This window comes from Arvicola amphibius, chromosome 14 (genome assembly GCF_903992535.2).
Source record: "Arvicola amphibius chromosome 14, mArvAmp1.2, whole genome shotgun sequence".
In the NCBI taxonomy this organism is placed as follows: domain Eukaryota; kingdom Metazoa; phylum Chordata; class Mammalia; order Rodentia; family Cricetidae; genus Arvicola; species Arvicola amphibius.
The window spans coordinates 12621997-12638609 of NC_052060.1; the positions used below are offsets into that span (position 1 = coordinate 12621997).

At 49.7% G+C, this 16613-nt stretch overlaps 1 protein-coding gene across 1 annotated transcript; it reads right to left on the reverse strand.

The window, feature by feature from the left end:
* Window positions 1-1298: 1298 nt before the first annotated feature.
* Cd2 (CD2 molecule) lies at window positions 1299-14697 on the reverse strand. The gene is made up of 5 exons (XM_038311765.1): window positions 14576-14697; window positions 14147-14452; window positions 8953-9183; window positions 5712-5834; window positions 1299-1970 (listed from the first exon to the last, which is right to left on the reverse strand). The coding sequence occupies exons 1-5, from the start codon at window positions 14628-14630 to the stop codon at window positions 1654-1656; spliced, it is 1032 nt and encodes a 343-aa protein (XP_038167693.1). The 5' UTR covers window positions 14631-14697; the 3' UTR covers window positions 1299-1653.
* Window positions 14698-16613: the final 1916 nt, after the last annotated feature.

A 16613-nucleotide genomic window follows, 5' to 3' on the forward strand; every position in this document is an offset into this window, starting at 1 on the left:
GTTGCAGTCCAACTCAAATGTCACCTCTTCCTGGAAAATCTTGGGTCACCCCAGTTTAATGACCCAGTCCTCAATCAAAGGCCTTCCTTGAGCTCCCTTGCTTGCCTCTGATGTGTATTCGCCACCCCGCGCTCCGTTTGTGTTATCATTGGTCCACTGACCATGCTGCCTCTTGAGCTGCCTGGGTACACAGATGTCATTGATCACTTTGTGTCTAGTGTGTCACACAGACTCTAGCACAGCTTCCCTGGAGAGGTCAATGACCGTCAAATGAATGAATGGATAAATGACCAGTGAAGAACCCAACAGTTGCATGTTAGATGTGTCCTGTGTCGTCCATAATACTACAGGACAGCAGAAGAAAAGGTAGGGAAAGGATATGGAAGCGATGGAGGGATGGAGATAGAAGCTGGTGTATCAGGATGGCCAATGGACACTGAGTCCATTGCTTGGGACAGAGACGCTGAGGAGAAAAGGTCTCAGGTCAGAGACCCTCTCCTCTCCTCCTAGTAGATCCTGTGATGACTACTTTGCAGCCGAAGCTAATGTTTGACGTTACAAGGACATTGGGTTCTAAACAAGAGACGCCCAGATTCAAAGGAAAACGCAGCCGAGCCCTTGCAGGAAGTCCCAAGTATACTCAGTCTTTGTGGTTTACCCCCAGAGCTTCCTGCCAGTGCTTACCCAGGCTTACCAAGCCTAGGAAGCCAAGGAGAAAAAGGCAGACTGGGCCACAGGCATGCCACCTCTGTTGCAAAGCAGGTGCCTCTAGCAGGTCGGTTTCCTTTTGAAAACCAATTGAATGCTTTTCTCCCTGATTCTCCAAAAGTGCATCTGCCATACCTGGTCTGCCCGGACCACAAGGGTCACTTAGGACTAGACCTCCTAGCCTGCCCTTAGGCTTGCTGCCTGATGGGCTCCTGAGGTCCCCAGGATTCATAGCCCCTCCCCGCTTTTCACTGATAATGTCACAGACCATTGTGACCCCATTTGATCAAGGAAGTGAGACTCCATGGGCACCTGTTGTTGAAGTGTGGGCACAGAGGTATCTACATGGGATACCGGGACCCCTTTACAGCTGACGTGTAGGGGTCAGTTCTGGTCATTCAGATGGGGATTCACATGCCTCCAGTGACCAAGTGATTCAGATTTGATGCCATTGCCACCCCAGCTAGCCCCCTTCCCATTCTGTAGCTTCCACTCCCAGACCCTGGTCTCCTGTCTAAAATAAGCAGACACCATAGCAAATCAAATTTTTATTTTATCCAACTCAAGGGAAGTGACCGGTGTCCATCAGGATACCCGGGGAACTCAAGAGCCTCTGCCCAGGTAGGCTGCCTGTAAGACACAAGCCAGTGGCCATGTGGTGGCTCACATGGGCACAGAACCTGAGAAGAAGGCAAAGCCTTTAGGCTGCTCACCCAGCATCCTTACATCCACATCTTTATTGTCTGTCTGTTCCTGATGTGACAGATCTAAGAAGAGGCTGCAGATTCCAAAGGCTAGATAGACCACATGGTGATGTGGCTGAATTAGAAGGCACCACTTGACTATGCCCTGCAAGTCTTGGGAGGCATATAAAACAATAGAAGAGTGAGCCTGCACCCTGGGAGAAGAGAAACATACACAGCTTTTCATGGGAAACATGCCTTTCTAACTAGGGGGTGGCAATGGAGCGTCTTCTCCATCCCTACTGGGGGGTTTTGGTTGAACTCGAGGTCTGGGCAAGGGAGGGCCTTTCTGTTGGTGAGTCTGTGTGCCCGATGGAGGAGGTCTCTTCTTCTGCTGTTGCTCACGGGTGCGGTGGGTCGGAGGCAAGGGACGATGACCAGCTGTCTGCAGATGATGGCCAGGTGGAGGAGGAGCTTGGGAAGTCGCTGGATTCTGAGCTGCTGCGGCTGGGGTTAGGTATGGCTTGGGGCCCCTTTCCATGGTGCTCATTCTGGGGGGTTTTATCTCCAGCTCCTCATCTGTGATGGCAAGACAATGGCAGTATGTGAGCAACATAATGCACAAGTGCATGTGTGTATGTGAGTGCATGCACACTCATGCATGTGTACATATGTGTGCAGATAAGCATACATGTGTGTGCCGAGGGATAACCTCTGATGCCATTCCTCAGATACTGTCCACCTTTCTTGTTTTTGAGATAAGATCTCTCCCTCCCTCCCTCCCTCCGTCTCTGTCTCTGTCTCTCTCTCTGTCTCCCTCAGTCTGTCTCTGTCTCTCTCTCTTTCTCTCTGTCTCTCTCTCTGTCTCTGTCTCTCTGTCTCTCTGCCTGTCTCTCTCTCTCTCTCTCTCTCTCTCTCTCTCTCTCTCTCTCTCTCTCTCTCTCTCTCTCTCTCTCTCTCTCTCTCTCTCTCTCTCTCTCTCTCTCTCTCTCTGTCTCTCTCCTCTCTGGCCTACAACTTACCAGGGAGGCTAGGCTGGCTAGGCAGAGAGCCGGAAGCATCCACCTCTCTCTGCTCCTGGGACTACAGGTCCCACCTTGCCTTTTCAATATGAGTTCTCTAAGACTGAACTTTGGTTCTCATGCTTGCAAAGTAAGCACTTTAGTGACAGAGCCACCTCCCCCACTCCACAATGCAACCACTGAACATGTCTTCTGAGATAGGCATCAAACCAGATGCCTCAGGAGCTTTGAGGAGGAGAAGGGAAGTTACTCCTACCCTCTGCAAGTTCTGGGTGTTTCAGGGGAGAAAGAAATGCTACCCACGGGTACAGTGAGTCCAGGAGCCTCTTCAGAGCTCAGAAATATGAGGGAGGAGGACACCCCAGGTGGAGAGCTTTGTGTCTAAGGCACAAAGTGTAGAGTGGGCACCCGATCCGGGAGTTCTGGCTGGATGCTGCCTGGAGATAATCAGCAAGATTGCTAAGCAACAAGACACATGGTTGGAGCCCACTGTGACAGGTCTAAGTGGCCATGATGGGCATTAGTGGCTATATTTCTTCTGCAAGGGTCTCTAGGGTAGGGCTGCTTTTTACTCAATTTGATTGTCATACAACCTACACCTCAGAAGGAAATTGAGCATCCTCCAAAGCATCATTCGAACCCTTTAGAAATGGCCTAGCCCCTCTGAAATTCAAAAGCAAGACCTATACTCTTGAGCTTTGGCAGGAAAGATGGCTCCTCTCCTCACACTTTGGGATTTTCTGTTTTGTGTGACTTCTGTCCAGGAAGGCACACCTTAGACTGTGTAGATCTTCTTACACTGGTTTTGAAACCACACAGGAAATCTGTGGGAACACTCAGCTGCCAAAGGCCTGGGGGGCACTGCTGGGCCCCTTCAGGCCACATTCTTGACATTCCAGTCCCTATGTACTCAAGGACATCTGCAAGGAGTCAGGGGGAGCTTCTCTGTGGGGTACATGAATGATTGCTGACTCCTTATACAGACATGTGACTTGAGAAGCACGTCTTGGCATCACCTGTGGGTGGATGGTGATGTCACCAAGGTGACAGCCCTAGCTACTGTAAATGCATTGTGAGCGCAAAGGCTCATAGTCAAACACAGTGGGTCTGACATCTGAGTGACCTGCACGCTCTAAGCACATACATAAAAAAACACCCAAATGACAGAACATGTCCTTTATGCCTTCTTTGGTGCCCACAAAGTGACTGTGGTCATGTTTGGGAGGCTGTAAGTGAGACTTAGACCCTAGATATAGACCAGCAGGTGGCCCTTCATCTTACAGCGGCAAACTCGGGTGACCCTGACGACACTTCTGCTTGGTGGCATCTTGGTGGTATCTTGTTTGTCCTGAACTTTCTCCACATGCTTTATGTGTTAGGTGCTGCTAAGTCACAGTATTGACTCAGGCAGCCACTCTGTCCTCAGTAGGTGACAGAGCCAGGTTGCACATCTCGTTTTCAGCCCCCGCCAAGGTGGGGGACCACCAGAAGGTGCCAAGAACCACGTGAGAAGTGGGAGGGTTAAGAAGTGTGACTGGACGCTGAGCCCTCACACTGAGCTTGGCAGCCAAGCTGGCTCTGTAGAAGCTGTACCGTAGGTACCATCTATGCCACCCACTCGTGAAGAGCAGGACCGACCGTAGGGCTCCAGTAAAGCCTCTCCAGCAAAATCCACCACTGCATAAACATCTGTTCCAAGGACTTTTCATGTTCTTTCCCTTTCTTTCAAGACTGTCTCTTAGTGACTTAGCTCAGGTCACGAATGCGGGTGACAAAAACCAGGCCCATGAGTATCAAGTTTAAAGAGGGAGTATGTAAGAACAAGATAAGACTTCTTTGAAGTTCCCAGGGCTGGGTTTCTCGCCTCAGCCTAGTCAGATTTAGCCTATGGGCTGTAGGTCTGAGAGGTGGTGAGCTAACCTGCTTCTTCATCTAGGCTAATGTCTACCATAAAGACCACAAAATGGGGCATGGTAGTGAATCTGAACACTGAACGTGGCTCCTGGAACAAGCCACATTATTCATGGGAGACATTGTCATGTTGCTCTTCCTAGTCTGGTGGTGGCAGAGGTGGCCTTGTCGTGGGTGACACCTGAGGTTCACCTTGGTTGGAGAAATGTGTCTGATCTCTGGGCCGTGAGAATGGACCTTGTAGGGAGGGATGGGGACAGTCTGAGCAGAGATAAGGAAGCCACGGGGTCCAGGGCTCTGTGTGTCACTAAGCTGTACTAGCTGGAGAACCTGGGAATGACATAAAACATGAAAGGGACCGAGTGAAGAGAGACGTATGTACCTGGGGCCCAGGCTGGGGAAGTGGTGTGTAAGATGACAAGATGGGGGTGTTGGCTTGAAAGGAGGACTAGAACAACTCTGAGAAATGAGGTGTGAAAAAGGAAGTCAAACCTAGAGCGCATGGGGCCAGGGGCCATCACTGCCGGGTGTGGGCAGACCCTGCCCATAGGCTGTATTGGAAGTCGCTACTGTGAGCATTCCTGGGCCTAGAGACCTGGAGAGATGGGACCCAACCCTGTGTGAAACAGATTTCCCAGAACCCCAGGGACCTGACCACCCACTAGCATGTCCATCTAAAAGCTGCCTTTACCCCCAACATCTGCAGGAACAGCTGGATGCAGCCCCTGACACATTGTCCAATGGGGGGGGGGGTCGGTCAGCTCCCTACATAGGATCAGAGAACCAATTCCTGCTGCTTCATAGACTGCAGGACAGGTTTGCATCAAGAAAACCATACTCCCAGCCTGAAAGCATCCCCCCTGAACAGCCAGTTGGGAAAAGAAGGGCCATCATCCTGATTTTGGATTTTTATTTTCTCGTAGTGCTGGGACTCAAACTTGGAGCCTCACACACACTGAACGGGTACTCTACACTGACCCACTCTTGGAGTGCCTTCTCGCTAGAGATTGATCTGTATGCATTCCAAGAGCTTGCTTTGAGTCATCCAAGGCCAAGACATTGTTCACAGACACGGGGTTTGGGTGGAAATCTCTACCCTTATGGAAACATGTGGACCATTCCAGGATCTCCACACTAGCCTTCTACCATGTCAGCCTCACCCAGTGGATTCTGGGGAGGTGCACAGCCTGGCCACAGCTTCTCAGAAATCCTCTGTTGTTACCCCTGAGGTCTGTCCTTCAGAAATCAAGCTGAGCACGCAACAGAGCCAACCGTAACCTCTGGCCCCAACCTTGCCCTTCTGACTCTTCCCATGTCTTTCTTCCCTTGGCAGACTCCAGGAGAGATGTTCCCACGGGGATTTCACTGTAGAAGGGGTGGGGCTTACCTTTTCTCCTCCTGTTCTGCTTTTTCCTCTTGCAGATACAGAAAGTAAGCAGCGCTCCAAGGACCACGAAGAGGAGGCCTCCTGCACAGGCACCCACGATGACATAGAAATGCAGACCTTTCTCTGCAAGAGGAGAAGATGGCTAAGGGAGAGGGTCTTGGGCAGAGGGGCCCTTTCGTCGCCCCAGCCTCCTACAACAGACAAATGAAAGAGATCCAGGGGACTTTCCACCTCACTGAGGCTGAGCTTCCGGAGCCTGGAGTAGTGTGTCAATCTGCAAGGGCGGAGGACCGTGGCCTGCCTACCTTACCCATCCTCCCTCTGAGGAGAGCATCCAAGTTCTAGAGAGGGAAGATGAGTTGCCTGAGACCTAACAAAACCTTTCCCCAAATCAAGCGTCCTCCAGTCTCAGTGTGCAGCTTTTCTTCCTCCCAGACTCTCCCTAGGCCCAGGAATGCAGTCTAGATACTCAGTGGTTAGCAGGGGCTTATGGGGTTCTGATTCCTTAACCCGCCAAAACACAGAGAAAGAACAGAGGGAACTGGTTTCGTGGTTGTCAAGGGCAGTGGGTTTAGCTTAACTCTTCCAGGTTATGAGCTGTGTGACCTTTGATAAAATGCTCCACCTCTCTGAGTCTATTTCCTTCTTTGTCAAATGGAAACATCGCGACTTACATCACAGAGGAGCTGTCGGAAGTCAGATCAGATAATGGGTGGAAAAGTGCTTTGTAAACTGTAAAACAACACTTAGATGTGAGGGCTTGCTCTTGCTAGACTCTGCTCTGGTGTTTCTGGTAGCTGTTTCCCAAGAGGGGGGCTAAGCCATCTGGCTTCTGTTGAGTCAATAAGCAGTTAGCAGTTAGAGCAGGCGGTCAGAGGACTGCCCTGTGGGGAGAATGAACCCGGAATGGAGCCCAGTCCCACAGAGGCAGGGCTCCAGCCAGCCCTGGGAAGTGAATGTTAGCCACCAGGGATGAGACCTGGGCAAGCTGGAGCAGGGCAGAGCTTCAGCCCGTGCTTTTGGTGCTTTGGTTGCGGGTCTCCCCCTCACCCAGTCTTCGCCCGCCAGCTGAGAACCTCACTGCCTGTGTCGGGGCATCCCTCAGCATCCCTGAAGATGCTTCAAGGATGGACTCAGGGACCTTCCAGCCCTGTGACCTTGCCAAGGGCCTGGAATGCCAGAGTCAGTCTCTGTGACTGAGAGATACCCAGGTGTGAGCAGAGTTGGCAGGGCATGCTGTCCAAGGTAATCTCTGGCACATCCACCCTTTGGGTCCTCAGGCAGGATGTCCACTCCTTCCCCCTGACACTCTTGGGAAGCAGACATGCCTTCCACCGTCTGGTCTCAGGTTTACCCAGGGCAGCTCTGGGAGCCTGGTGGTGTTCCTGGTGGGGACATCAGTGCCTATGTTTTTGTCGTATGTCCCTCGGTGCCTCATTCCAACTATCCTTCCCTCCACACTTCCTCTTGGGAGACAAGTGCCTACATTTATGTGAGGGAGCACTACACCTGGGCCAGACTGCTTCCTCCTCTTAGAAATTTAAGTACACACTCAAAGTTAGGCTCCTGCCTGCCTTGGCGTTTAGAATGGGAGGAATATTCAAATCTTCAGGGTCTCCAAGGGCATCCCCAGATATTCCTCTTTCTCTTTGGTGGCCTTGTCCTGGGCCAGTTTCATCTTCTGCTCTGAACCATAGATTAAGGGACCTGCACGATCCTGCACCCCCAAGCCTTGCATCCCCTCCTTCCAGGGCTCTCCCTCACTGATAAACACTTATTTCGATTCTGGAGGGATCTAGTTGCAATAAACATGAAGCATGAGGTTGCCAGATAAAATGCACAAGGACAGCCAGTTGAATTTGAATTTCATATAAACAGTAAATAATTTTTAAGGATCAATAAATGTCTTTTGCTGCCCCACTGACTTAAGTCCAGTGTCTCTAATGCAGGGGCCTCCAGAAAAAGGAAAAAGTTTTGGAAACAAGGAGAGGCGGCTTCACCCCTCAGGCCCTCGTGATGGGGAAATGGAGAGTGGGGGCAGGAAGGTAGGAGAGAGCTGAAGAAATGCCATCTGAGCGTGGCTGGCAGACTCTGGCTGCCTTCGGTGACCCCGACCTCCAGATGTCTCCCTGCTGGGTGAAGTGAGACAAGTGTCACTCATGGCAGAAGTGATGGGACAACCCTCCTGAGTTTAGGCTGTCACTGCGCTCTGGAACACTGACTCATGCGCTCAGGTTGTTCCAAGAACCGACAATCAAGGTGCCATGTTGTCAGGCAGCTCTAAGTCCCATGTGATGAGCACGGTGTGTGTGTGGGGGGGGGGTGTCTCCAGGACTTCTCATACAATACCCTGGTTCTAGGGCTGCTGTTCTCTGTGGACCGTGAGACAGAAGCCCACAGAGGGTAGGGCGCTCTGTTTGGGTCGGACCAACTAAAGCGAGAGCAACCAAAACTTGCCATCTAGATCTCTGGCTTCCAGACTGGAACTTGTGAACTCTATTAGGTGTCTCCTCAAAAACTGTTGCTGGGGTCTGGGCACAGTTAGGTGCCCCTGTAATCCCAGTGGGAGACCGAGGCAGGAGGATGACTACGAGTTGGAAGCCAGCCTAGGCTACCTAGCAGGACTCTCCCAAAAAGCAAAGCAAATGAAAAATAAAAACAAGAACAAATTCCTTCAGGAGCTGTAGCAAGCCCGGGCTCTGGCGATCAATTAGGCCTTTGGCGTTGAGGGCTGACTGGAAGCTGTGCAGGGCAGAGCTGCTCTCTGGGTGGCAGGAAGGGTGTGCCTCTCTGTTCCCCAGTTCTGCTCTCCCCCGCCCTGCCTCCCAGGCCTCCTGAAGCCTTGTTCCTCATATCAGATGCTGAGCAAGGACCCTTCCGAAAAGGAAGCTTTAAATAGAAGACAGAATCCTGGTCATCAGCTAGCAGAGGTGCCTTGCACGGGTCAGACTCCCTCCTGAAAGAGTCTCCCCCTTCAACCCTGCCATCCTGTCTTCCAGGGGAGGCTCCTTACCTGTCCCAAGTCAAGTCACATCTGTGGGTGAACTGCCAAAACGGGTAGCCAAGAGCCCATCTCCCCAAAAGGTTTCCAGGAGAGATAGGAGTCTTCACCTCCCACCCTGAGCCGTACCGGCTTCCTAGCCCAAGCACTGTGCAGCCAGGTGACACCTGTCATAGCGCCCTAGGCCTAGCAGGTCACCCCTGTGCAATTGGGCCACCCTGACCTCTGCTCGCTCCGTACCTGAACAGCTGACCTCCGCCGTGATGGATTCCTCGCTGACCTTGTTTTTCGCATTGCACTTGAATGGTGCATTCAGGCTGGTCCATTTGTGGCTTAGGATCTTCTGAGAGAGGCTGCTGAGAATTTTCTTTCCTCCATACAGCTTTAGTTCAAGGTCTGTTCCTTCCTTGACCTTACAGGTCAGGGTCGTGTTGCTACATTCCCAGGAGATCTCTGGCTTTGAGACCCTCTCTAAAAGAAAGATTCCATTTTTATTAGGCAATTTGGGGATACATATATATATATACCGGATCTTACCCTGTAGGCCAATCTGTCTTAGAAGTCTTCTTCCTTCTGCTTCTGCCTCCTGAAAGCTGCAATTATGGAACTATGCTCCCAAACATAATGGCTGTGTTTTTTTAATTTTAATAAATATGCCTATTAACATTGAATTAGTTTGCTACCAGGGGAGTTCAAAAGTTTGTTTTGTTTGTTTTACGACAGCATCTTAAGATAGCTCAGGCTGGTCTCAGACTCACTCAGTAACTGAGGATGTTCTTGGATGTCCGGTCCTCCCGCCTCCACCTGCCGAGTGCTGGCATTCTAGCCATGTGCCGTATGACAGCTTTTATGTGCTGGGGAATCAGACCCAGGTTTTCCTGTGTGTTAGCCAAGCATTCTACCAACTAAGCTACATTATACTGAAGTCCTCTGGAAAACAATTTTATTTAATTGACAGGGATCATCTTAAACAAAATCATTTCTGGTAAGGTTCACAGACACAGGATCTAAGTATGAAGAAAAAAGGCACCTTAACTGATGCTTGTATACTGTTTGCACACTTAACTGTTTTCACATGCGTAATGTCACTTGGTCCGAACAGCATGGCTCAAATTTGCCTTCCCTTTTACAGGTGACATGTCCAAAGCTTTTTGACCGTCAAGGCCTAGCATTAGGATTTCCCTTAAATATGACAACTCTGCATATAGACAGATAGTTCAGCTGTTAAGAGCACTTGTTGCTCTTCCAGCAAACCTGAGCTGGTTTCCTATTTCCCCAGAATCCAGGATGGGCTCCTAATCACCTCCTTTCAGGGGATTTTATCCCTCTTTTGGCCTCTGTGGGCACCTGTACACACGTAGTAGACCCATAAATACACACACACACACACACACACACACACACACACACACACACGTACACAAACAAAATTAATTTTAAAAACTATGGCAGGCCAGAAGAAGAACCCTACAAAGGCTTTCCATGTCCAGGAGTGCAGGAAGGTCAACCAGAAGCTCCATCTTGGAGGAATGACTATAAGAGGCCATGGCCTTAGCTACTCACTGCCCCACAGCATCCTGGGAGCAGAGGGCCAGGATAGGAGTGCTCATGGGAGAGAGTGTCAAAGAAGCCAAAGCTCGCCAGAAGAAAGGCAGCATCTGAGAACGAGGGAGGCCTCTGCCATTCCTGGCCCCGCGGTGCTGAGTTAGTCTCTGACCTTGCCGGGTCTCAACTTTTAAGAAACAGGACAAATAATCCCTACCTGTCTCAAACCAGACAACCTGTGGCCATGCCCTGGAGTGTCCCCAGAGGTGGGTCTCACATTCACCGTGCAAACTCCCTGCCCCTCCCAGGCGGAAGTGCCCAGGCTTTGGTGTTGGTATGGTCAGACCCAGGGCCCAGCTCCCCACATCCCGCCTGAGCACCCTCTTCTCTTCCCTTCCTGCCTTGCTCGGTTTCCCCGGACCTGTCATCTTCTCACTCTCTCAGTGGTCCCCATTTGTTACAAAGCGCGACAGTGAATTTTTTCCGATTTCCTCTCTCTCTAGCGTTCAGACGGCAGTGTCTTCCCCACGGGCCTCCCCAGTCTGATTCCATTTCCGCCCCAGCATACAAGCATGTGGAAATGCAGCTTCCTTTCCGTCCCGAGATTCTGGGTATCTCAGAATAAAGAAACGATGCCATCATCAGCACCCAGCAGAGCAGTGTGTAGTCTTGGGGCTGCTTCGCAGGGGCTGCTGGCCTATCTTTCTAGAATGAAAAAGACATCCTCCTAGAATGAAAAAAACATTCTCCTAGCAACATCCAATCTTTTCATGAAACGCTGTTCAAGTTTTAAAAGGCTATAAAGGCGATTGGAGATCACCTGCAATTCTGCTACTGGTGGTTATTAACATTTCGTTATATGTCTTTATCAAATATTTCCTATCCACAAATCCATAATATATTATTTTAAATTAAAATTAGATTATGTACCCAGGGGTAGGGAACAGTGTTGAGGGTGGAACCCGGGGTCATGGGCATTTAGGCGAGAGCTCTACCACCGCACTATGGCCCCAGCTCCCGAATCACGTGACTTCATAACCCACCTTCTGTTCTTTACTGTGAGATTATATCATTACGTTCCCTTCTCATGGGCATCAGTGAATGCACAGCTCCGCCATCTTTGTAGCTGGCGCTCCTGACCGAGCGCCAGCTTTTAAATGCACACTAGCATTTTCCTCGTGCAAACACAGTGACGAGCCACATGACTTACAGATAGTCCTCCCATGGAAAGCAGCTCTCAAGAAGTTGGCACGAATGACTGAAGGCTGCTCTGAGATGGGGTTTCTTTTTCTGTTGCTGTTTGTTTTGTTTTGTTTGTTTTTTTGGTTTTCGTTGTTGTTGTTGTTGTTGTTGGAGACAGGGTTTCTCTGTGTAGCCCTGGCTATCCTGGAACTCACTCTGTAGACCAGACTGGCCTTGAACTCACAGAAATCTGCCTGCCTCTGCCTCTAGAGTGCTGGGATTGTCTGCCACCACCACCCGGCTAGATATGGCTTCTAGAATCATCTCCTTCTCCAGTGCCCTTCACTGACCCTTCAGCCAGCTGCCTCATAGGGGAAGGAGGAATCTAGGAGCGCAGAGAAACAAAGTGGAGGGGACCTTCAGCCCTGAGCAGATAGGCGTGGTGGGGAGTACAGGGCACCTTCACACCCTTTGTTGGATATTGCCGGCCTCATAAGCATCCCTGACAGAAAAATCTGAAACTTTCCAAATGTAAAATTTATGCCCACAATGCAATACCACAAGTGGAAATTCTCATAGCATAAGACCTTGTTTCCTGAACAATGCTATTTAAAATATGGTATTTAAATTACCTTGAACAGTGCATATGAAGTGTATATATAAGCATAGATGAATGTCATGTTTACATTTGGGCCCTATCTCCAAGATATAGCATACATATATATGCAAATACTTCAAATCTTCAAAAGGCCCCAAATCCTAAACACATCTAACCCCAAATTCATTACATATGTAATACATAACCCATACTGGGCAGTCAGAGCTGGGGCCAAGAACAACTTTGCAATTCTGGGTGATATACATTGATGATGGGGCCACAAGCTGAGTCAAGACACTGTGTGGCACTGGCATTTGCATGTAATAATGAAGTCACTGTTTGAAGTCTAAGGGGTCTGGGTTTCCTTTGGGGGCAAACAAAATGTTGCCCATGGTGATAACCACACAGCTCGGTGACTTGGCGGAAAACTGTTGAACTGTGCATGGTAAATGGGCAGCCTGTGTGGTATGTAAATCATAAGCCATGAATGAGCTTCTACGGGAGGGGATGTTAGCCTCCTTGTCAAGGAAGCCCTGGGGCAGCATCCTGACTTCGCTTCTGTCCAACAGTGAGAACAGGGCCAAGTCACTTCTGAGCGGGTCTCTGTTTCCTTATAGAGGAATAGGAGCTTGTAATTATAACTTCTCAAGATTACTGGGTGCTTGAAGGTTAGCAAGCAACTGACTTCTCCCCAGTGGCCATTATCACACAGGCTTCTATATGGAGGCTCAATAGCACAAGAGGACCCTAGAGCCCTGTGGCCTGCGGTCATGACACTGGCCATTCTCGGTGCCCATGATGGGTGGCTGTTCTCAGGCCCACCCCATTTCTGGAACCTTCTCTCTGGACGAGGTTACAGGATTAGGGTCTGGAAGTGAGTCGTGAGTAGAGGAGCTGACAGCATGTCCTGGAGAATGGTTGAGGCCAGGTCCAGGTGCTGAGTACAGAATTGGAGGGGCACTGCAGGTAGGACGAGGGGAGCCCTTTCTCTGGTGACATTTCCCGTGTGAAACTCAGGATGTTTGTGTGTTCCCTGACTGGCTGGCCTTCTCAGCTTCCTCTGCAGGCAAAGGGCAGTCTCCCTCAGCTGCCGCTTGTCCTGGGTTCTCAACTTCAGGGACATTTGCTGCCTCTTTCTCTTCCTTCTCATTCGCCCAAGCGTCCTTGATTTTCTCCCCACACTACAACCAGCATGCCTGCATCTCTCCTCATCTCCAGGCGCCCTTTAGACCAAAGCAGTGGCTATCGATGACAACCACTCGCTAGAAGCAGTTGGAAAGCTACTGATGGCACTGGTGCCCAGACTCCATGCCAGAGGCCCGGGCATCACTAACTTTCTACAGTGCTTTTGCTGTTTGTTTGTGTGTTGGTTTGTTTTTCAAGACAGGGTTTCTCTGCGTAGCCCCAGCTGCCCTGGAACTCACTCTGTAAGACCTTGAACTCACAGAGACCCACCTGCTTCTGCCCGCCACCACCCGGCTCTTGCTGGTTGTTATGTCCTACCAAGATTAAGACCACTCACCACCCTGGCTGACCTCACTTGGATTATAGTAGAGGCTTTCTAGCAAGTCTTCCCACGCCCACCTTCAGCATCCTGCCCCCTCAGCACACACAAAGGCGAAGCCACATAGTTTAGATCAAGTGCCGGTAAAATCACCATTCACCTTTACTGCGATGACGTTGAGAAGCCTCAAAAGAAAGATGCTGCTCCTTCAGCTCGGCATCCCCAGGCCTCTCCTGCCCTCTCACTCCAGAGAACCCTGCCTTGACCATAGCTCTCCAGACTAGAGGCTCACTGCTCTCTGGGCACCCTCTTCTTTCTGAGACCCTGTCTGGCTACTCCTTCATGAGCCACCGAGAGTGCCCTCCTTTTTCTTCTGCTAGCCGCTCCTCTTTCGGACAAATACCAGCTTTCATCTGAGATTCTTTGCACCCACAGCCACCCCGAAGAAAAAATGAAGCCAACAGACTCAAGGACCACCCCACCCACTGGAGTCTTCACTGTGGGACACGGAGATGCTGGAAGGGAGTGTTACAGAGACACTGCTCCCCAACTTGCTGCATAGCACCTGGACTGAAAACGAGAAACTTCAGAGAGGGAAGACTCACCCAGGACCCTCAAGTCAAACGCTTTTTGCAGCTTACTGCTCCCATCTGCACCATACACCATCACATTATAGGTGCCGTTGTCCTCTCTCCTCAGTGTTTTTATTTGCAGGGCTCCGTTTTTAAAGATCTCGAAAGCTTCCGTTTGCTGAAAAGTTTTCCCCGTCTTCCCTTTGAACTGCGCGACCAGGCTTCTCCCCTTTTCCCATCGCACGTCGTCGGTATCAGTCACTCGAAAGTTAGGGATGGTCAAGTTGATATCATGACCCAAGGTGCCCCAGATGATATTCCTGTCTCCAGAGACTGCCCCTGGAAAAAGCAAGATGGTTGCTGAGGTCTTGGGACTACCAAGAATCTCGCTCTTTGGCTCTCACGCTCATTCCAGGGTCTCCGTTCTGGGAAACCCCAGAGAAGCTCCGCGTGCCAACTTACCTTTGCTGGAAATGCTGAAAAGCAGAAGGAAGCTAGTTAGAAATTTACATCTCATCTTCAGAATTCGTTTCCCAGTGGTGATTCTGAGCTCTTCTTTCTAACGGGACGGCAGCAAAACTGGCAGAGGCCACACCCAGCCACCTGAACCACGTGCCTCTCACGCTTGCTTCAGAGCACACACAGCCAACCCCTCGACAAACCACCCACAGGCTGCCCTGCTTTGCCAAAGCAGGTGTTCTGTGAGCTCGTGGGTCGGCAGCACATTCTAATCTTTATGAAACTGTTGAGGCTGGTGGTTTCAGCACCCCACTGAAGAGAATCACTGAGAGGTCAGTCAACCTAGCTACCCTTTTGTAAACAAGGACTCAGACTCACCGATATAGCACAACTCTGTTCTCTCAGCTGCACTGCCTCCCACAGACTCACTGGTAAATGCTCATAAGGGAATGGAATTCGACTTTGTGTACTCTGGTGAGAAACGCTAGAAAATGTACTTGGGCGACATGATTAGAAATAGATTTTTCCCTCTTCCTTGAAATTATTTTTAATATTCTAAAATTGTCCATGTAGGGGCCTGGAGAGATGGCTTGGCAGTTAAGAGCACTGGCTGCTCTTCCAGATGACCCGAATGCCATTCCCAGTCACCACATGGAGGCACACAAGCACCTGTAACTCCAGTTCCAGGGGATCCAGCACCCTCTTCTGGGCTCTGTGGTCACTGCATACCGGTGTTGCAATACATATACGTAAGCAAACACACATATAAAATAAAAATGAATAAACACTGGGAGGCTGGAGGAATGGCTCAGTGGTTAGAGAACAGTTGCTGAATGATGTGGGATTCCCCTCTGTGTGCTGTGAATATGTTTACTACCATTGGTTAATAAAGAAGCTGCTTTGGCCTATGGCAGGACAGAATATAGCTAGGCAAGAAATGCAAGGGGAGGGCGGAGTTGAGGGAGATGCCAGAAGCCACAGAAGAAGATGCCAGAGCATCACCAGGCAAGTGGTGATAGACAGATTATTAGAAATGGGTTGATTTATGTGTAGAGTTAGCCAGTAAAAAGCCTGAGTTAGTAGCCAAATAGTTTGTAATTAATATTAAGCTTCAGAGTGATTTTTTTGTTGTTGTTGGTTGGTTGGTTTTTTGAGACAGGGTCTCTCTGTAGTTTTGGAGCCTATCCTGGAACTAGCTCTTGTAGACCAGGCTGGTCTTAAACTCACAAAGATCCTCCTGCTTCTGCCTCCTGAGTGCTGGGGTTAAAGTGTGAGCCACCGTCACCCGGTGTGATTATTTTTTAAACGGCTGCAGTACCAGGTGCGATGTGTAAAAGCCTCCAGTTTCAGCAGAAAACCTGAGTTTGGTCCCTAACACCTACAAGACATCTTACAAACCTCTTTGACTGTAGTTCCAGGGGTCCGATGCCCTCTTCTGGCCTTCACAGGCACCGAGCATGCAAGCGGTGTACATACATTCATGCAGGCAAAACACTCAAATACACAAAAACAAGTATAAAGAAATCTTAAAAAAAATAAACATTTAAAAATTTGTTTAGGTTGTAAAAAGAAGCCAAGTCCCTCCACTATAAATACTTCCAATCCACCCATCTTATACTTAGCATACATTTCATGACTGTTTGAATCATAAGTAAAGGAAAAAAAAACTTGTTCAAAAGCAATTTTTAAAAAATAGATATAAAATAATCTTTATTTTATTTATGTATGATGTTATTTTGCCTGCATATGTGTATGTGTACCATGGACACTGTGTTGTTTTGAATGAGAACAGCTCCAACAGGCCCTTATATTTGAATGCCTGGTCATCTTCTGGGAAGAAGCTACTTGGGAAGGATTGGGAGGTGTGGCCTTGTTGGAGATTCATCACTGGATATGGATCTTCAAAGCCCATGCTGTTCTGTTTGTTCTCTCTCGCTGTCTTCTGCTGTGCGTGGGAATCTAAGCTCTCAGCTTCTGCCCCAGCACTACGCCTGCCTACCTGCTGCTATGCTCCATGCCATGGTGGTCATGGATACTAACT

Excerpts from the sequence above, each read along its gene's own strand:
- Cd2 (XM_038311765.1), bottom strand. The coding sequence starts at position 14,630 with ATGAGATGTAAATTTCTAACTAGCTTCCTTCTGCTTTTCAGCATTTCC. Across the intron at positions 14,453-14,575 it reads TTTCAGCATTTCCAGCAAAG|GGGCAGTCTCTGGAGACAGG; the intron begins GTAAGTTGGCAC and ends TGCTTTTTCCAG. Across the intron at positions 5,835-8,952 it reads GGCGGAGGTCAGCTGTTCAG|AGAAAGGTCTGCATTTCTAT; the intron begins GTACGGAGCGAG and ends CTCCTCTTGCAG.